The following is a 20,278-nucleotide window of genomic DNA, read 5'->3' as shown; positions in this document are numbered from 1 at the left end:
CACGCCGAGCTGAGACCAAAGCGTCCAGGCCGCTACATGGTCGATTTCGGCCATTGACCAAGACTGTAACGAATGATTGGATTCTTGATCATTCTTACTATAGTTTGTATGGATAATCTAACATTCAGAGCTTTCAGACCTTAGATGGTTAGACATGGCCTCGATAGATAGGATATAGAGATCGGTTACTGCCCTTGGGTACCGCCTGCCCATAGGGGTCGAGCTCGCATACTCATTACTTAATAAGCTAAATAAAGATAAGTTAGGCGGCCATATTGGCTACCGGCCATCCAAAAAGGCAAGGTATCGATCGCTTTCCACAGGTACTCCGAGCCGGGCCCAGCCTGCTGTTAAAATATACTGCCCTCCGGTACCGCCTGCCTTCACCAACCTTGCTTTGTCATTATTTAGTAAGCCAGCGATCTTGGTAGAGACCCGTCGGGACCCAACTAGACAGATATCGATCGCTTCCCACATGAGCCTCATGGTGCGGAACGAAGCTGTCGATCTGCCAGTTCTGATCGCCCCGCTGGCCGAATAGCTCGAATTCGGTTCGGATCCGAGGGAACTCTGACTCTGCTCCATTGCTAAACTCTGAGGATGTCTTGTCTAACAAGGTTCAACCGGCTCCAATTCTTGGCGAATGGGGGCCGGTTGGGGCGAGTTTCGCGGGGCAGCTTAACAGTCCAGATACTGTCAGCTTACAAGGATAACCTGAGGAAGACCTGTAACCTGGTGGTTCAGCTGTAACTTGAACCTATCAGCTGAGGAGGGCCAGCTGACTAAGAAAAGGCTTGGATGGGGCCATTCTAGCGTCATTGTCACTGCCATTACTGCTTACCTGCCTGGGATTTCTTCGATGGCGCCTGGAGGCGGACCTGGTCATGACAGGAAAACGCCCGCCAGAATGGCTCCCAAGGACTCCCAAGTCAACGCATCAAACGAGATGACCGGCAATTCTTCCCCCTCCGTGCAGGGACGGTCGCGAAATGGGTGCATCACTTGTCGGTGAGTTGGATGTCCCAAGTTGCCGGGCGAAAGGATTAACGGCCGTAGCATCCGTCGGGTTAAATGTGATGAAGAACGGCCGCACTGTCGACGATGTCAGTCGACGGGCCGCAAATGCGATGGGTACATGCCTCTCACGGGGCAGCAACCAAAACAGCAACCGCAACAGCAAGCGGCGAAGGCCGGCTCCTCTGAGCTGCGCATTATCCAACACACGCCGCAGGTGTCCCAGCCCACGCAGCTGCGCGTGTTCCCCGGCGTCGATACACTGCTCACGGAGGACGAATATCGAGCGCTGGAATTCTTCAACGTTCAAACCGTCTCGTGCTTTGGACCCCGTGCCGGGGGCTGGTTGCTGAACGCCGCCTGCCAGGATCCGGCCATTCGGCGAGCCGCGATGGCCCTGGGGACCATGCATCGCGTCGTGCTGTACCACGGCAGGACGCCCCCGCATGACCGCCGCAGGGGTATGCAGCTCGCCCTGCAGCAGTACAACTCGGCTATTCGACAGGGCCTGAAACTGTTTGCGGCAAGCAACGACAGCTCGGCGGACGGTATTCTCTCTATGTGCGTGCTCTTCTTCTGCTTGGACAGCCTCCAGGGCCACTTCCGATCTGCTTTGCGACACGTTGGGTCAGGGCTGCGCATCTTCGCCCAGCACCAGCTGCGCGGGCAACGGGCGGAGAACACGCTGCTGCCACCGGACGTGATCCAGTCGTTGTTCGCCGTCCTGGAGGCCCAGATGCTGGAAATCGATGGCCAATCGCCGCTGTTAGATGAGAATGGACTGCCCGTACGGGGCGCCGGCCGGCCGGCGCCACTCTGGACGCTCGAGGAGGCCCAAGATACCTTTCGAAGCATCTACAATGATTTCCTGCGCTTGTTGAGCTTCTCAGCGAGACTCGAAGAGCCGGTTGACGAACTGGAGATGGTGCGGATCGTTGAGCAGGTAATGGCACGCAAACAACAGGTGCAGACGGTTCTCGACGCCTGGTCACTCGAATTCGACCATTTCCTCGCCCACATCTTTCACTGGGACAGCGCAGACCATGCATCGCAGCAATCGGTCCGAATGCTCCAGCTCTGGCGCACCATGCTGACAATGGTGCTGCACATGGGGTGGCCTCCCCAAGACACTGCTTGGGAGAGCCATCTTAGCGAGCTAAATACCATCCTCGACCTCGCCGAGCAGATTATCATCATGTCGCCCCCTGTAGAACTAGAACCATCGGCTGGCTCGACCTTCAGTCTCCAGGGGCACTCTCGCGCCGGTAGCCCCTCTGGTTCCCGTAGCCGCAGCATGTCCACGTCCTCGTCCGCGTCTCGCGATGACTCTCCAACAACACCACCACCACGACTCAAAAAGGAAACAGACCCCCAATCCACCTACACTCCCATCCTTCCCCGCCCATTTCACTCGACGCCCTCACGATTTACCTTGGCCCTCGGCATCCTCCCGGCCCTTTGGACAATCGCAACCCAATGTCGCGACTCTGGCGTACGCTACCGCGCCATCGACCTCATCGGGCGCAGCAAGCGCCGCGAAGGTGTCTGGGACTCAGATCTGCACTTTCGTCTGGCACTGCAGCTTGCTCGTCATGAAGAGCAAGCGGCGGGACTGGACGCCGGCGCGGAGTACACCCACGCACGTATCCCGCCCGAGGCGCGGGTGACGCTGAATGGGAGATTCGATGAGGGGCGGAAGGCTAAGATCAGCTATATTCGAGAGAATGTTAGGGTTGGGGAGGAGATTTTCCACTGGTGACATAGTGCAAGAATAAAAGAACAATAGGATTTTTTGTGCTCCTCCCGCAGAAGGAGTGAGAATAAAAAGGGGTCCTTGGGCTGAGCCTCGGTCCGGAATGGTCGGTACCGCAGGCTATGACAACATTGCAATTCTCAAAATGTATTTAAGCCCCAATACTACTGCGAGGGAAATATAGATGAGTGTTTACTGTCACGGGCGAGCCGCTATTTAGCCGCGACCCGGCAGATCAGGCCATGGGTCAGATCATGACCTTTGGGTCCTGTTGGGAGTATGCTTGCTTTGACACATGCCTTTACAGTAGACTTAATAAAAACTTACTTGCGAACCCGCCAAGCCATGGGTTTATTGTACTTCTCAGACATACCAGGTTTTAGGGTACAGCAGGCTCCTTTAGATCTATATAACCTGCCAATTTAAATTCTTAGGTTATATAATTATTTAAGTTACAGTTCAAACTAAACTTTTAAGTCCTGTATTTTTATATATTCGGTATTAGGCCTAGCTGCAAGGTAAAGACATATAAAAAAGGTGTTCACTTGCTTTCTTGCATGCGGCTAGTTCTTGATGTTACCAAACATCACTTCGCCATATTATATACGGCAAGTTTGGACAGTTACTCTCCAGCCTGGCGCTGGAGTCCGCCGGCCGACTATTCAGCAAGTCTCCTTCCACAACGCCAAGTATATTAAATTGTTGAATGTACTTCAAACTAGAACTGTAACGGGCGTAGGTAGTATTGTTTTCAACTAGCTGTCTGTATCACGAATATCACAAGCTTAGAGAAAGAAACAAAAGATAGGAGCGCAGATATCTTCCTCCTCCCTTTTATCAACCTTTCCCAATCATACGACAAGGCTTCCGACTTCCCGGACTTGCATGCCGACGGATCTCTTTCCCGAAGTTACGAGGACGGATCTCTTCTCCTACGAGGCCGCAATTCCGAGGCTGTACACTGATGTTGCAGAGACCTTATTTAGAACCAGGTTGACGGCATGGCCGACAACCAAGATCCAGGCCATAGCCTGTGACAAGAACTGGCTCTGAGTGAACTAGGAATAAATGTAGACACCGCGCCAAACACAGGTTCCGGCTTATAGGGCCTTTAAATTTCTAATTCCTTCTTATACAACCCCATCTTCACGCTACTTTCTCTACCCTTAGCGGGCTTGACCTTTGCTCATGGCGCGTTCTCAGCTATTGGGGAATTCTCAAAAGGCTGTACTGACGAAAATCTAAACAAATACTGATTTTAACAGGAATGACCTTTAGTAATGCAGGTTGACATTTCACTAGCCTGGAGTAAACAAAACTTCTTAGCCAACAATATATATGGCTACTCATCCTTATAAAGCACTGAATAGGAGCTGGGTATGCAAAGCATTTCAACTCAATCGGCCCCGAATTTAATAAGAAACTCTTACATCTACTCCGTTGTCTTCAATTACAGGAAACTTAGGTGCCACCTGTACATCGGCCTGTCTCGTGCAGCCGAGGGCAACAAAACCGGCATCAACAGCCAGAAAATACAGCACAGTCTGGTTTACGATCCAGGGCCTTTGGCCGTGAGCAGCTACTAAACCGCCGTTGCATGGTATGGTAAGTATGCTGTCATTCGCACTGTGTGTTGTAGTCCTTCGACATGAAGCTTCAAACATCCCCAGAAATCTGGTAGTACATGCCAGTAGATGCGGTATAGCGAGCTACTATCCTTAACTGCTCTGGCGAGGGCGTTCTATCAAGGCCAGAAGCTGTATGCCCCGATCATCAGAGTTGTGTCCCGGTTCGGCTAAACTGTCCATGCAATTATTGCTATGTTGCCGACGGACGTGGCTTGCCGAGCTGTCAAAATACCAACTGCATGATATATGGAAATCAAGCGTACAACAGCTCAGAAGCTCGTATATTCTATATATTATGGGAACTTTCTACAAGGCACTGCGCAAAGTCCAAGAGAGAACGTGGGAGTAGCTGGGACACTAGCTTGGTGGCGGACTTCATGCTAATACAGCTGCCCTTAGGATGTATCCAACCTCTCAGCAGATTCAGCTGTCGACTTAGTTTCCAGAAAAACTAATAGAGGTTAATTCTTCGTATATTCACATATTTTCCCCTGTATCTGTCTTAGAATTAATATAAGATTAAACACTGCCTCCTTGGCATCAATGGCCGCATGATCGGATACATGACAACCAGTTTGGCAGAAAACTATCCACTGTACGTGGCATACACGTGGCCCAGCCGCGAAAGACCATCTCCATTCTCATTGACCAGAAACCCCGGGAAGACACCGAAATACGCGCATCGCTCGACATAGGGCTTGGAGTCGAGCCAAGGGAGAACAGCCTGCAGGAACGAGATCTGCTCCTCTTCGGAGCCACTTGCTGCGAATTCGGTGATCCAGATTGGGAGCTTGTACTTGTCGTAGAACTGCTGCACGTGCGACTTGAACCCCTCTGGGTTATTGTTCGCGTACCAGTGAATCGTCACGAAGTCGATCGTGCACGTCGTACAGTGCTCGAAGAACTGATCCATCCACCCAATTCCCATGTTCGGAGGAGGCCCGTTTGTCACTGCTGGAGTTGATATCCTGACTTTCCCCGTGAACGGCTCGATATTCACCAGGTATCCGGCGGCAGCATCAGACGGGGTAATGTTTGATTGTGCATCGAGGTCGGGCTCGTTGAAGCCGAGGATGGCCTCAACGCCCTCTCCTTCCACGGCCGCTGTCCACTCTGGACTCAGGCGGGAAACTAGCCCCCATAGCATCGGCGTGAAGTCAAGCGCAGCGTCGAGGCCGTTGCGATCGAAGCCCCAATTGTAGCCCCAAGAGACTTGACTATGTCCTCTGAAGAGATTTGCGAGAGCACCGTCGTTGTAGGCGAGTCCGCGCTTTCCCTGGGCAAAGGCAAGGGTCGGGCCCAGAACGTAAAGCACAAAACTGGCGGTCTTGAACGCCATTGCTGCTGTATATAAAGATAAACGTAATTTATAAACTATGCAAGTACTCGACAGTATCAACAACGGATGAAGTGGGGTTAACCCAATGCCTTCCGATATATATACCTTTGCGAGCCTGGGTAAGCACTGTCATTCTGTGTGAGTCTGGATCTCAAATCGCTTGAAACAACAGATTGATGAAGGCCTTCGAGTACCTCGACGTATCTCTAGGAGCGCTCTATAATTTCCGCTCTTCTCTAGCTTTTCTCTCGTACTGCTTGCTAGTCGCGTGTCGCGGAGTATCGGCCATGTGAATCACTGGAATCGACGAAACGGATCCCATGATATTCCACTCCTGCTTCTACACATCTGGCCCTTCTACTCAGAGCGAGATGAGAGTGGAACCGCATTTGTTGCACTGCCTATGGGCAGTATGCACCCCGCGTATTAGTTCTCATGCTGGCGGTAGTGGCCCTGCAGCCAATGTACCAAGACCGTCGGCTGCAGAATGTCCGCCAACCCTTCTGCGCACGTCAGGTTCATCACTGGCATCAGACAGGGAGGGAAGACATGCTGGGACCCTTAATTAATCTAAATGGTTGCAGGTGGCGGAGTCTCGGGTTTCAGGACCCCTGATGAGTTCAACTCCTTATTCCGGGAAGCATCCTTGCAAAGTCACAGTCCTGAGTCTCTATGTGGGTCCAGAAAGCATCCCTAAGTCAAAGTACCGAGAATTTGTGTGGGTAAAAAATAATGCCAAGTGAATGCCTGCGTGATTTTTCCTGCACGGGCCAGGAGGATGAAACCGAGCGCTTATAGAACGTTTGGTATACGTTTCCGTTCCTAGATGGAGGCAGCTACAGAGTTTAACAGATCAACTATCACTCTGGAGACAAGGAAACTTCTACGTACTAATACATAAGGTCGACGGCTACCCGTCAAGGAGAAACAAGTCGATAAGTCCATCTTGCTATCGTTCGCTCCGCAGCTCTCTTCGTCATGCCGTTCGTCAAACGAGCCTCCGTGGCGTACCTTCTCTGCTCTTTGACCCCATCTCTTGCCTTCTTCAAAGTGCCATGTAGCACGCCTCTCGTCATTCAACGGGCCGACCCTATCGTGCAACCAGGCGTTGCATCAGGCCACGTGCATACAATAATGGGCGGATCCGGCTTCGGGTTCACGATGGACTATAATATGACCCAAACATCGCAGTGTAATTCTTGCTCGGCGGTCGAGGATAAGTCCAACTACTGGGTCTCCTCGCTCTATTACCACGCTGAGAACGGGAGTTTCATACCAGTGCCCCAGAATGGTGGAGCTCTCATCTACTATTTGTACGTTGGGGTTGTCTGCCTAAGCCCACCCCCCCAGATCACATCAGTCTAACAGGAAATGAAGACAGCGTCCTGACCCGACGACTGACGGTACGATCGTCGCACCACCTGCCGGTTTCCGCATGGTTGCAGGGAACCCCTTCGACCGCCGCGACAAGGGCAACATCGCAGCTCAAGCGCGCAGCTTTGCTTGCCTGGACTATGATGGCCCCGGCACCCCTCAGACCCAAGGGTTTCCATCTACCAATTGCCCGAATGGGCTGCGCGCGCAGGTGTTCTTCCCTTCGTGCTGGGACGGGGTGAACCTGGATAGCCCTGACCACAGGTCTCATGTGGCCTATCCGACCCAAGCTTATGACAGCGGGCCCTGCCCTGCATCCCACCCGGTCCGGATTATCTCTATCTTCATCGAGGTTACCTGGCACACTGAGCGGTTTGCCGATATGTGGTATGGCGATAAGCAGCCCTTTGTGTTTTCCTTTGGTGATCCCACTGGCTATGGCTTGCATGCGGACTTTGTAAGTGTCCTAAGAGTCGCTCGTAACGAACCACAACCACTAATCTCGAGCCATCATACAGGTCAACGGTTGGGACATTGATGTTCTCCAAGACGCGATCAACACCTGCCATGACGAGGGCGGTGATATTCGACAGTGCGAGCCAATCACCTTGCAGGACGACTGGGTGACAGACGGGTGCATCCTTGAGCGCTCGATCCACGAGCAGATCGATGGCTGGCTCGATGCGCTCCCTGGTTGCAACCCGATCCAGTCCGGGCCCGAGGATGCGAAGCCTGCCACAGTTTGCGGTGCACCTGCGACTATTGGCGAGCCCCTGCATTACTACACCGACCTCGCGAGCAGCCACGGATGGGAGTGGGTTGGATGCACACAGGACAACGTTGGCGGGGAGCGCGTTCTGACCGGTTCGTCTGCCGGGAACACGGATATAACGCCGGCGACATGCGTCGAGAAGTGCACTGCCGACGGCTACAGCTTCGCCGGCGTAGAGAACTCCAATGAGTGCTTCTGTGGGAATAGCGTTGCGGAGGACAAGATGCCGAAAGTTACACCGATGGGGAACTGTCTACAGCCTTGCGCTGGCGACAATCTGCAGTATTGCGGCGGGTATGGGTTCATTGGGCTGTATAGGAAGTGTGAGGGCGAGTGCAGCAATCTGCAGTACCCTGTGGTTCCTCACTAGGGGACAGATGGCTGTCCAGAGGCCCAGGATAGTAGCAGGCTCTGACCGTATGGCGATGCCACCAGCAGATATAAACTTGGATTTCATGGATATTAATTTGATTCTATGGATGCTCTATTCACGCAGAGTTGCCACTTTGCTTTATGTTTCAAGTGGAAGGACCTTTCAATATAGCCGCCATTCTTTTTTTCTTTCATTTTTCTTTTTGATTTCATGCATCCAGGTACTCTGTAAAATCCGCGTCTTTGCTTTATTAAACATCAGCAGGGCGTTCAGTTGAAATGACTGTCATATTGGCTTTCATCTCCAAAACTCGAACAATTGACTACAGCAGGGATCCTTAGAGCTCAATAATTTCCAATTTCTCTATCTTACTATGTCTAAGCGAAAGCTACCCCTCCCCTGGCATGACAAGTGCAAGTGAACACCCCGCAATGTGGCTTTCTTTATGCCGGCAGCAAGTCCATCCCCCCTGTAGCACCCCAGCGCCACTGCCATGCCGGGCAATACGGCAGGTGTTCTGATACAAGGAGTTCCGAGCCGTTGGTGAACCCTGCATGACATCAACACCGGCCAGGGATAGCGCTAGACATAAACCTGGGTAATCAGAAACTGGCCCTATAGGATTATGCCTACATTAGTGTTTTGCGGGAGTTTGGCAGGATGTCCCGGGCGAACCCTAGCTCAGCAAACAAGTCCCCTTTCCTTTCCCTACACCCCGCGGATTGTCGCGTTGAATGTTGAAGAACTCACTGATGCTGAAACATACCTTTGCGGTGCAGGGTGGGGTGCGCTGGTTCACATAATTGAGGTAAAATGATCTGCGATTGGCCCAGAGGCAGCCTCCTGAAATGTAGGTTATATGTCCAGTGTCGGGTATCTCCTGCAGATATCCTTGTGCGAGAGACCTGATCTTGCGCCTCGTCTGCATGACCAAATTAGTTGTACTAGTTTACAATTATTGCCACTGGCAGCGCGCGCAGAATGAGTTTGTGCTATGATGGTCGCGGACGCCGATGGATTAGGGTCTACGTGTAGTGCCCCGCCTACAGTCGTCCTTTGGTGCCAGACGAGGCATAATCGCGAAAACGCGATATTCCGCGCCTGATGAGCCCTCTTGTGATAAACTGTGCTTTCAATGTTCCTGGTAGGCATTGATGGATAGGTGGGAGGGTTTGCTCCGAAACGCAATGGCAATTCCACGACCTGGGGCTCCGTATCCTCCTTGCAAGGATGCATTTGAACTAAAGGAGGCGCTCTGCAGAGACACGAGAAGATAGACATAAATACTCCGCCCGTCACCCACCTCCTTGCGCTAACAACCATTCAAACGCCGTCGACGAAGTCCCGTTTACAAACTGGCCAGGCTATCATGCATATCCACGGTCTTCTTGCAATCCCGGTGCTCTTTGGGCTCCTGCCTAATGCCGTTGCGATTCCAACAGGCCAGTCTGCCGGTAGCAGCGTACATTATCGACATGGCCAACAGCGTCACCACGCGGAGCTGGCGAGTCGCGCTTCCATTCCAAAGCTGCGCAGGCAGAGCTCCAACACGTCCATTGAAGTTGCAGAGAAACCTGAGTTCTGGCTCGAGTCCATCGCACACCAGGGTGTTTCGCCTCTAGGACCCTCGGAATATACAGTTTTCCGCAATGTCAAGGATTTTGGAGCGAAGGGTACGTTGGGCATTTAGCGTGACTCTGGTCACCATCCCCAATCTGCCGTTTTGCACTGACGGTTCCACTAGGCGATGGAATTACCGATGACACTGACGCAATCAACGAAGCCATAAGCAGTGGTGGGCGCTGCGGCGAGGGCTGCTTTTCGAGCACCACGACGCCGGCGATCGTCTATTTTCCCGCTGGCACGTACGTGATCTCGGCGCCCATCTTCGACTACTACAATACCATTATTACTGGAAATCCCAACGCGCTGCCTGTTCTAAAGGCGTCAGCGGGGTTTGAGAGTGGATATCTGATTGATGGGAATCCGTACTTCGGTCCGACACTGAACTGGCCCGCGACTACTGTATTCTGGAGGCAGTTGCGCAACCTTGTTCTAGATACTACGGACGTCGCTGCGGGCACGCAGATCAGTGGTATCCACTGGCCGACTGCGCAAGCGACCAGCCTACAGAATCTTGTTTTCGAACTGAATGCTGAGGAGGGGACGGAGCATCAGGGGATCTTCTGTGAGAGTGGTTAGTCCTTGCCTTGCAGCCGGCAGCTAAGAAACTAGCAAAGAGATACTGACTGCAAATCTCAAAGGCTCTGCTGGATTTGCGGGTGATCTCGTCTTCAATGGAGGCAAAATCGCGGCAGCCCTGGGAAACCAGCAGTTCACCATGCGCAACCTGACCATCAACCACGCTAAAACTGCCATTAACCACTCTTGGAACTGGGGCTGGACATACCAGGACCTCAGCATCAACGACTGCGAGGTCGGCATTGACATTTCGACGGGCGGCAGCGACAAACAAAGCGTTGGCTCCATCACTGTTTTCGATAGCTCCTTCGCGAACACACCCGTCGCCATCAAATCCGCGCAGTCCGATTCGTCCGTGCCGCACACTGCAGGCAGCATCATACTGGAAAACGTGGCTGTGAAAAATGTCGGCACCGTCGTAGAGGGACCCGCTGGCACTGTTCTTGGGGGTGGTCCAGGAGCCTCTGTTATTGCGGGCTGGGGCCAGGGCAACAAGTACGTCCCTGTTGGGCCTACCAGATTTGCCGGTGACATCACGGTGGTTTTGCGCCCTGCGGGATTGTTGGATGGCGGGAAGTATTATCAGCGCTCCAAGCCACATACGAGTCTCTTTCTGTCTCGGCCTTCTCCAGCGTCCGGGAAGGAGGCGCCACCGGTGATGGGACCACGGACGACACCGATGCGCTGCAGAATGTCATTGATGCTGCCGCTGCATCTGACAAGGTCGTCTTCTTCGATGCAGGCGTTTACAGAGTGAAAAAGACATTGAGCATCCCCGCAAACTCCAGGATTGTTGGCGAGGCATTCCCAGTCATCCTGTCGAGCGGCGACTTCTTCAACAACCAGGAGGAGCCCAAGCCTGTGATCCAGGTCAGGCAGCCCGGTGACGAGGGTCACGTCGAGCTCTCGGATTTCGTAATCAGCATCCAGGGGCCCCAGGCCGGTGCGATTCTCAGCGAATGGAATCTCGCATCCCCGTCAGACCCGTCGGGTATGTGGGAAGTGCACGCGCGCGTTGGCGGGTTCGCAGGGTCCCAGCAGACAAGCAAGGAGTGTGCCAAAACACCGGACACGGTGATTACGGAAGCCAACAAGGACTGCATTGTAGCCTATATGCTCATGCACGTCACCCCTCAGCTTCCAATCTGTACATGGAGAATACCTGGCTTTGGGTTTCTGATCAGTGAGTCCCGATCTATGCCTTCCGCGCGTTTTGTTCGGTCAATTCGGCAGCTAACAACCTGAACAGCGATATTGACGTCCAGAACGAAGCCGACGGCGGCCAGATCACACTCTACAGCGGACGCGGATTAAATATCGAGAGTACAGAGGGAAACATCTGGCTGTAGGTTGCTCTAGAGGCATCGACCCTCCCTCTGCGTCCATGAGCTGATACATGAGAAATGGGCAGGTCCGGCACATCTGTCGAACACAACGTCCTCTATGAGTACCAGTTCGTATCCACCAAGAACATGTACATGGGACAGATCCAAACAGAGACAGCGTTAGTGTCCCCTTAACCCATTGGGCCTTTTTTTTTGCTCACATGAGCGACCTCCAGGTACTACCAAAGCAACCCTGATGCTCTGATCCCTTTCGCACCTAATCCCTTAATCCACGATCCTGATTTCGCCTCAAGCTGCGATGGCCGCACAGGAAACTGTGCTATTGGCTGGGGTCTCCGCGTAGTTGACTCGCAAGATCTCGCCGTGTACGGCGCCGGCCTGTACTCCTTCTTTGATAACTACGATACAGGTTAGTCTCTCCTGCTATCTATTTAGGAGCTTGCGGGCACTGGTCATTTGTGCATGCGGACTAATACTTCGAACCTCTTATATAGAATGCTCCACGTACGGCGGTAATCAGGACTGTCAAGACTCCATTTTCAGCATTGAGGGAGACTCGTCAATCACCGTGTATAATTTGAACGCCCTTGGCACGCTGAGTATGGTGGATAGGGACGGAGAGAGCCTGGCGAGCTTCAGCGACAATATTGGTGTCTTCACCAACAACATCGCGTAATTTAAGAGCCAGTGAGAAGGTACCACCGGGATGGGACGAGGTCAGAGAGGTATACTCGGGATTGTAGCCTCGAAAATGACTAGCAAATAGCACCTCAATGTTCCTTCAATCTATCATGACATGCTGCCTAGTATTCTGTCCCTGGGCTTTTGTAACCCCTCTTTCTCGCCTAACTGAGCTCTTTACAAACAACTAGTCGCGTTTGTCATTCATGGAGTGGGTAAGACACAAGCCTATAGGCACTGTCATCATTGCTACGCACATGCGTTATTGAAATCAAGGATCGGCTTGTCCTTGAAATGCTGCGTTGCACCGTTAGACGTTGACGATTAGGAGGACAATCCCTCGCACCCCTTGCAGCCTAGCCCTATGTGTAAGTATCGACGGGACCTCAGCAGGGTCTTAGCGATTCGAGGTAGCTATCGATGTATCCGAATCTTGAAACAGTAGCATCGGGGCTGATTAATAAACCGCCACTGGGACTCGCTGTCCTAGTTGCTGTCCTGGTCCTCCTCTTGAAACATGATTTACTCCAAATTTTACCAAATCAGCGCTCGAGTAGGCAACTGGGCGTTTGAACATGTGGTATAGCTCGGTTTAGTGTTGCGCTAGCCGCCCTATGGCCAGAATCCCCGCGGCTCTAGACTGCTCACGACTTGTGTTGGATATCACCCACGGAGATTACTAGGAGGCCCTGGTCAAGGACTCCATAATAGGTCCCTCTTTAACTTGTAGCTTATAATACGCCCCTATCTCGTCAGGGGCCCTGCCTGTTTCCTCGGTTTGATGAAACGCCAAGCTGCCGGATGGAACCCTGATCAATCCCATCACCTACTTAGGGTAAGTGGCGGACTTGCGATGTGGATACCGTTCCAGTTCTCGGGAAATCGACATGTCCAATGGAGTGAAAACCAGCTCAGAAAACCCCGAAGGTGGCGCCACATCCTGACCCCCGCTTGACAGGACCAGTAGGCTGAGGACCCTGGACCCTGAACCCCCGATAGGTCCCCCTGAAACGAGGCCCGTTGCCGAGGACTGACTCCGGGATTCCGCGATGCAGTTGCAGCTGCAACGCATCAGCTCCTCAGACTAGCCATGCTCTGTACCCCAACAGAGGCTCATGCATGCACGGTTTTATGGTGATAGGCGCTGCATCAATGATGCCCATACTTCGGTTGGGATTCCTTTGAATTTTTTTTTACTACGCTTTCCTCTGGTTCTATCCCATATCTCGCACGATTGACTACATTTTTTCGCCGAATTTGTGCCGAATTTGTGAGTTTGTGGCTTGGATAGGAGCATTATCGGAGAAACTTCGAACCTGTTCTCAATGACAGGCTAGACTTTATAGTTTGTCGGTTCTGTCCGCTGAATGACCTTTTAATGTCGAATTGCTATGTACATCTACGGCTGCACGTCCGTCGACCGGCAATGCTCTATGTGATACATCCCCCGATGTGTTCGCCCCCGTGCCGGTGTTGGCATAAATACTACGATGATGGAGTCGCCCAACGGTCAGATATCTCATCCCACCGATCCTGACAACCCCGTTCTGAAGGCCTGGGGCCAGGGATTAATGGTAGGGCCGCTGATCATCATGGCCGCGGTAATCCTCGCCAACATGAAGGGGCACATCCTTCTCCACAAACTGATTCTTGTCGAGGTAAGCTCTGCCTTGGAAAATCGAGCGACGAAGGCCCGGTGCGACGGAGGCCCCGGCGCAGCTACGATGGATAATGGTGACCTGAAATTGGCAGCTGCTCCTTGCTATTCCGCACGGCACATTCATCTTCAACAAACCTCCCGTCTACAGGTGGTACCCTTCTCCATCAGCGCCGTTGCTCTGAACATCTCGTGGAGCCAACATAATGTTATCTCCTGGTTGAAAAGCAGGCCACTTTTCTCGAGGAAGGTATCCATAGCATATATCACCACCGTCCTGCTGGTCCAGCCGTATTGGGTGCTGGAGATCTATGCCAACTTTACATATTTTAACATCAACCGAATCTTCGAGGTGACTCGACCGCTGGAACCGCTATTCCGGTATGGATCCCGCTTTTGCTTCTATTCTTTCGTTTCGTTTCTTGGAAGTGATTAGGATAAAAACCGCGGTGCTGGAAATGTCTGTCTGATAGTGATCCGTGGTGGATCTGCACGGCCTGCTCGCTGTTTTCCGCCATTAAATGCAGCTATAATTTCGGCGTCGTTGAATTGGTCACATTCAGCCCGCGGCTGGGTATCATGCTGGCTTCCATGTGCCTCTCCATTGTGTTTATCATCGTGGATACCTGCAGTGTCCTTGGGGTGTTCAATAGCGCCTCGCTTTCCATTGGGGTTCAGCCGTTCTGGAAGGTATGCGATTTATCAAACATCGGACAAGTTCTTGCATTTTCATTTGCCCCCAACACAGCTATCTCTCATTTTCAAATGCCTCTGCGTCACCATCATTCTAGACGACTTCAAGGCGGCCCTCGATAGCATTCGCTCCTACCGTCAGCAGAACCAGGCGCGAACCCACCCGTCGAACAGCGACATATACCAAACGAATCGCCGCCCTCAGCGTTCGGTTTCAGCGTGCCAGCTGACATTGGAGGAAGTTGAGGAGGGTTTATTCGGTATTGAGGCCCTGCGCGCCACGAGACATACTGCGTAATGTCATCCAAAGCGGCCGCTGGGGTCGGGGTTCTCACCAGGCGCGGTTTTAGTTTGATTCAAATAAATATTTCTGAAAACTCTGAAAGGTTCTGTGAGTTGGGAGTCGGCATAAAGACGTTTTTTCTCACGGACTGGGAATTTATTCTTAAGGTTATGACTTCCGCATGCTGGCCGTGAATTGATAATAACAATTTTGTCACAGACATGTAGACTAAGATTATTAGCCAAACTAATATAATTATATTCGAGTTTATTATTTGCGTAAATAAGTATACAGAGCAAGATGAGACTAAAAACCCATTCAAGAGTGAATTGCAACTACCCTCCGCAACCCACACCAAAATTCCCCAGTTCCTGCTGCCCTTCATTTGTCCACTCCTCCATCAACTCATGCAGAATTCTCAGCCTATCCCTCGCATCTTCTGCTTCATCCTTCCAATACGCTAACATATCTGCCGCACTCATGACCGCCCCCTTCCAACCGAGCGGCAAGAGCTCGTGTGTCGCCGAACTGCGGCTTGCCGCTAGCAATATAAGCGCGCTCCGCGTACACGAGCGCAGCATCAGCCAGACGCCGTGGTGTCGGTGCCTGTACCCCTTACGATTTTTGTGTATGCGTTCAACGGACATTTGCAGCCCGCGGACGACGAACTCGTCCGTCTCTGGGTCGCGGTTGCCGTGTGCAATCGCTTCGAGCATGTAGGGGAAGTATATCCACTCGTAGCAGTCAAGGAGGTGGCCTCGTAGAACGAATTTTAGGACATCGTCGTCCATTTCAGGGGTTGAAAGGGAGAGCACTTGCGGCAGGGAGGAGGTCCTGGCCGAGAGTCAGATGGGCCTCTGCTTGCGATGGTGGGAGCAAGCGAGTCAGAAGGATCACTTGAATGGGAAGGGACTAAATGCGAAAGGGACTGAATGTGGATTGAAACGAAGGGAGGAAAGTGAAGCCTTACCATTCAGATGCTTGAATTTCAAAATCTAGTGAGGCTTCTCTCATATTGTGGGCGTCAGGGAATCGGCCGTGTGTTTGGTGCCAGAAGCAGAGCTGGATGACCCGCATTGCTAATCGTCGAATAGCGGTCTCAGCAAGGTAGAAATACCATACCCGAGACTCCTCACGATTAAGCCTTTCCATGGGTAGGGATGGGAAAAAGGTCGGATATGTAAATCGAAGCGGGTCGGGTTGGTTCAGACCGAGCTCCAAGCGCAGCTCCCTGATCGTGTGAGCAGATCAGATTTAATATTGACGGTGATACTCTTAGCACACCGTGGGGAAAGGAGCTCACAGTTCAGACTTGAGACAAGCCCAGTGGGTCGTCTCCAGACAGCGAAGGTCTCTCTTGAGGCTCGCGGTTGTGTCGGATCCGTTGGACGAGAAGACAATCGTCTCTGCCATTGCGGCTGTCTGCACAAAACACCTCCAAGCGCGGATAGGCTGGAACACAGCCATCAGGTAGACGCCGGAATAGAAGAAACACTGCGTCTCCAGCACTCCATTGGTCCGGAAAACCACTCCCAGCCGCATCTGTGCCGCTTCGAAGTACCTTCGGCCAAGGTGAAAGGACGGCGACCGCCGCGACGTCATCGAGCTCGCTTCATGATGCTCCTGAAAGCTCTCAGAAATAGCGCCTATTGCGCAGATGAGTAGCTGTACGTGTATCATGAATCAGCCAGTAGCTCTCGGTGAGCAATGCGGAACGGAACGAGATGGATGCGAGGGGAGTCCCACCACAAGACACGAGGGCGCGTCCCACCCGATTCCGTGAACGCACGCTTGGTATAGGTAGTCGGTGACTAAAGGGACGTCGAGGATTGGATTCGCAATATGCACCTCCTCGAGAAACGTGTGAAGCAGCCGAGTGCACGTTTTCAGGTCGAGGTCCAGCCGTTCGAGACGGGGGTCGTTGTTTGCCAGGAACGGCTCCTGGGACAAGGTTGTCTGTGACAAGACCAGATCGTTAAGGCTTGGACCTGCGTCATATCTTCCATTGAAGACGCTCCAGGAGAGGACGGTTTCGATGGTAAGTCGGCTGAGGTCTGCGCCGTGCGCCTGGTACAATGGGCTACCATGAAGGGTCGGCGACTCGCTGTCTGCGACTGCCGAGACCCTCCTTTCGGCTTGCATGCCATCGCTGTGGTCAACGACGGTCCTTCCATGTTGGATTTGTTGAGATTGCTGCTGTTGCTGCTGCTTTTGGATAAGCGACTCGATCTGATCGAGGCGTTGGATAATCACTAAACTGGCAGTGTCAAACCTTCGGTCGCAGTCAGCTTCCCTGTTCATACATCGAAAACCAGCGAAGAGCAACAAATACGCAGTCTTAGACGGGGCCGCCGTACCCAGACAGGTCAGCAGGATCGTTGACCACGCATTTGGCGCCGATTTTCTCACAAAAGGAACACGACGGCTTCTTGTTGTCGCATTTGGTTCTACGGGCTCGGCACACCTGGCATGCTCTCACAGCCCTGCGACGAGGGTATGCGCCAGCGCGTCTGTTCGGCTGCTTAGCGGCCGTGCAGTCGTTGGATGGGAGGAGTGGTGGTAGCTGGATTCGGGTGCGGGGGGAAGTGAACCGACACTCCGCGCCCAATACTAGAGGGTCCATGCCCCCGGAAGACGGGTACGCCATAGTGCCGAGTGGGTGCAAAGCGGAGTCTCGCGCAGTCTAGATGACTGTGGGGGAAGACTGGGGAGAAACGGTGTCTTAAATCCACTGCACCCTGCGGACCCCAGACAACCCCGGCCGGCTCGTAATGGAATTGCCGCTAATGCGGCGCTAGACAGAAACTTGCTAACTCCAAGCTACTTCCCCTGTAGTGCAAGGGCCGGCATTGCTTCCCATCCTGTAACCAGCGGGGTAGAGCTAGTATAGTAGGGGGTGGCGCCCACGCACAAGGTTTAGGGTTCCATTCAGGTCTTCGTGTCAGCTGCGGCGTTTGCCCGACTTTCCGCTGTGCCTGTTATTGCAGTTTCTATGGTGGAGAGCGTGATATTATCGCTGTCACTCTGGCTTCCTACAATTGCTTGCTCTAGGGTGCGTCCTCTAGGGTGCTGGCTCTAGGTGCTCGCTTTGAGGTGCTAAGTATGTAGCCTATATAACCAGTGGCCATTCCACGGATGACTCCGCTGCCCATCACAGTATTCGAGCGCAAATTGTACATTAAGGGCCCACTTGCCACACAAATATGGCGGTCGAGAAGTCCGCCGAGCACTCCAACATCGGGGCCCTCACCCGGGCCGACTCAGCTGATGCGCCGGTCGATGCCATGGCTAAATCAGCCCTCGCGAGCCACAATATCTTCGAGCACGAGCAGACTGTCTTGCAGGTTCTTCGCGGTCATCCAGTCCTTATCTGGTGGGCGTTTTTCTTCAGCGTCAGTGCGATCGGATGGTAAATGCTTCTCTACAAAATTTGTGCTCTGCTTATTCTCTGCTGACCCGGCGGCTCGGCAGGGGGTTTGACGCTCAGGTCAACGGGGCAGTGCTCTCCATTCCTTCTTTCCGGCGCGATTTTGGCGAGCACTTCGAAGGGGACTTCGTGGTCCCTGCCCCCTGGTTGAGCGCCTTTAATTCGATCTCATCTGTCGGACAATTCTTTGGCGGTTTTCTCTGCAGCGCCGTTGCCGACCGAGTCGGCCGAAGGCTGGCTTTGGCGGTCGGCGTGGTGATCTCATGCGGAGGCATCTTTGGAGAATTATTCTCAACCGCTAGGGTCGCATTTCTTATTAGCAAGCTGATTTTAGGAGTTGGCTTGGGCTTCTACCTGACCATCGGGCCGCTGTATTCTTCCGAGGTGAGCTCGCCGATCAGGAAACGTGTCACGAACGCCATTTACTGACAAACTGAAAGGTCTCGCCAGTTGTTCTGCGAGGTATTACCACTGCCGGGGTGAATCTGGGTATCGTGATTGGGCAGTTGCTCTCTAACGCGGCCATCAAGGGCTTTGGCGAGCGAGGCGACCGGTGGGCATACCGGGGCCCGTTTGCCATCCAATTCTTCTTCGTGTGTATGTCTACTTCCAGCGTCTGATGTCTGACGGAGCAGACTGACTGAATTTGACCGCAGTGTTCTTGGGCCTTGGGCTTCCATTCTCCGTCGAATCCCCGTGGTACCTCGTCCGCCATAACAGGATCGATGACGCGAGAAACGCTCTGCAGCGACTCTACGGCGCCGGGACCAACGTCGAAACGAAACTCGTGGCTATACGAGTGACAGTGGCCCAGGACCTTGCAGCCAGGAAATCCAATTGGTCCGATGCTATCCGTGGCCCGAATCTCCTTCGGACTACCATTTCCTGCGGCGTCTTTGTGTGCCAGCACTTGGTCGGCATTATATTTGTGCTCGGCTTCTCTGCGTACTTCTTCCAGTTAGCAGGTCTGCCTACCGAGCGTTCTTTTGACCTTGGAGTCGGCGTCACTGCCTGCGGTGTTGTCGGCACTATAATCTCATGGTTAATCGTTAATCGCCTGGGCCGCCGCCTCATCTTCAACTCCGGGATGGCTATCCTTAGCACGATCAACCTCCTCATTGGGATCCTTGACGTCGTTCCGACGAGCGGGGCGAGCTGGACACAGGCCGCGCTCTCGGTTGTCTGGGCCTTGTTCTACCAAGTCAGCATTGGCGCCGTTGCCTTTGTCCTTCTCGGCGAAACCTCCTCCCCATCGCTGCGAGCTAAGACGACCGCCATGGCCACGGCGACCCAGGCCGTGTTTGGGATCGTCATGAATATTGTTATTCCCTACATGGTCAATCCCGACGAGGGTAACATGCAGGGCAAAGTCGGGTTTGTCTTTGGGGGACTGGGCGTGGTTGCGACGGTGCTCTGTTACTTGTATATTCCGGACCTGAAGGATCGGACTTTCGAGGAAATCGACCTCATGTTTGAGACCCGCGTGCCGCCGCGAAATATGGGGAGCTATGTGATGGAGCGCTAGTGTTGATAATAGGATCCGGGTTAGTCACCGTATCAATTCGCTACATGGCTTTATTCTCAGTCGACGGCGCCTTGTGGTTTAACTACTAACCGGGCTTGTATCTGGCAGTCATTTTTCCCGCCCATGCCTACTTCCACCGGCATTATGCTAGCACAATGGAGATACTCTGAAGTAGCTGTTATCAATCAATATGGTTCTATTTTTATGTCAC

The 20,278-nt window shown here is 52.9% G+C and overlaps 7 protein-coding genes across 7 annotated transcripts; 5 read left to right on the top strand and 2 right to left on the bottom strand.

The window, feature by feature from the left end:
• The first annotated feature begins 125 nt into the window (after positions 1 to 125).
• On the top strand, positions 126 to 3,005 carry BDW70DRAFT_141487 (Zn(II)2Cys6 transcription factor domain-containing protein). The gene is made up of 2 exons (XM_073737772.1): positions 126 to 1,008; positions 1,057 to 3,005. The coding sequence occupies exons 1-2, from the start codon at positions 860 to 862 to the stop codon at positions 2,771 to 2,773; spliced, it is 1,866 nt and encodes a 621-aa protein (XP_073593350.1). The 5' UTR covers positions 126 to 859; the 3' UTR covers positions 2,774 to 3,005.
• A 1,280-nt stretch (positions 3,006 to 4,285) lies between these two features.
• On the bottom strand, positions 4,286 to 5,734 carry BDW70DRAFT_170253 (glycoside hydrolase family 128 protein; the record flags this gene model as incomplete). Its single annotated transcript, XM_073742879.1, has 2 exons — positions 4,286 to 4,346; positions 5,004 to 5,734. The coding sequence occupies 2 exons, from the start codon at positions 5,732 to 5,734 to the stop codon at positions 4,286 to 4,288; spliced, it is 792 nt and encodes a 263-aa protein (XP_073593349.1).
• Positions 5,735 to 6,712: 978 nt separating this feature from the next.
• On the top strand, positions 6,713 to 8,250 carry BDW70DRAFT_162464 (DUF1996 and WSC domain-containing protein; the record flags this gene model as incomplete). Its single annotated transcript, XM_073741139.1, has 3 exons — positions 6,713 to 7,047; positions 7,112 to 7,565; positions 7,627 to 8,250. The coding sequence occupies 3 exons, from the start codon at positions 6,713 to 6,715 to the stop codon at positions 8,248 to 8,250; spliced, it is 1,413 nt and encodes a 470-aa protein (XP_073593348.1).
• A 1,372-nt stretch (positions 8,251 to 9,622) lies between these two features.
• Positions 9,623 to 12,477, top strand: BDW70DRAFT_170248 (glycoside hydrolase family 55 protein; the record flags this gene model as incomplete). Its single annotated transcript, XM_073742878.1, has 10 exons — positions 9,623 to 9,740; positions 9,816 to 9,926; positions 9,998 to 10,450; positions 10,518 to 11,031; positions 11,088 to 11,580; positions 11,613 to 11,638; positions 11,705 to 11,800; positions 11,867 to 11,959; positions 12,017 to 12,210; positions 12,296 to 12,477. 10 exons carry the CDS (start codon positions 9,623 to 9,625, stop codon positions 12,475 to 12,477), a joined length of 2,280 nt encoding a protein of 759 aa, XP_073593347.1.
• A 1,495-nt stretch (positions 12,478 to 13,972) lies between these two features.
• Positions 13,973 to 15,130, top strand: BDW70DRAFT_152353 (uncharacterized protein; the record flags this gene model as incomplete). Its single annotated transcript, XM_073739429.1, has 4 exons — positions 13,973 to 14,140; positions 14,291 to 14,520; positions 14,613 to 14,829; positions 14,888 to 15,130. The coding sequence occupies 4 exons, from the start codon at positions 13,973 to 13,975 to the stop codon at positions 15,128 to 15,130; spliced, it is 858 nt and encodes a 285-aa protein (XP_073593346.1).
• Positions 15,131 to 15,450: 320 nt separating this feature from the next.
• Positions 15,451 to 17,768, bottom strand: BDW70DRAFT_170246 (transcription factor domain-containing protein; the record flags this gene model as incomplete). Its single annotated transcript, XM_073742877.1, has 5 exons — positions 17,473 to 17,768; positions 16,862 to 17,387; positions 16,419 to 16,780; positions 16,086 to 16,346; positions 15,451 to 15,949 (listed from the first exon to the last, which is right to left on the bottom strand). Exons 1-5 carry the CDS (start codon positions 17,760 to 17,762, stop codon positions 15,451 to 15,453), a joined length of 1,938 nt encoding a protein of 645 aa, XP_073593345.1. The 5' UTR covers positions 17,763 to 17,768.
• A 550-nt stretch (positions 17,769 to 18,318) lies between these two features.
• On the top strand, positions 18,319 to 20,067 carry BDW70DRAFT_162460 (putative MFS alpha-glucoside transporter; the record flags this gene model as incomplete). Its single annotated transcript, XM_073741138.1, has 4 exons — positions 18,319 to 18,524; positions 18,587 to 18,926; positions 18,983 to 19,139; positions 19,199 to 20,067. 4 exons carry the CDS (start codon positions 18,319 to 18,321, stop codon positions 20,065 to 20,067), a joined length of 1,572 nt encoding a protein of 523 aa, XP_073593344.1.
• Between the last annotated feature and the right edge of the window lie 211 nt (positions 20,068 to 20,278).

Source organism: Aspergillus foveolatus, assembly GCF_047715535.1.
Source record: "Aspergillus foveolatus strain CBS 279.81 unplaced genomic scaffold BDW70scaffold_50, whole genome shotgun sequence".
Lineage (NCBI taxonomy): Eukaryota > Fungi > Ascomycota > Eurotiomycetes > Eurotiales > Aspergillaceae > Aspergillus > Aspergillus foveolatus.
The sequence above is the reverse complement of the archived record's forward strand: the minus strand, read 5'-3'. Positions and strand labels throughout refer to the sequence as shown.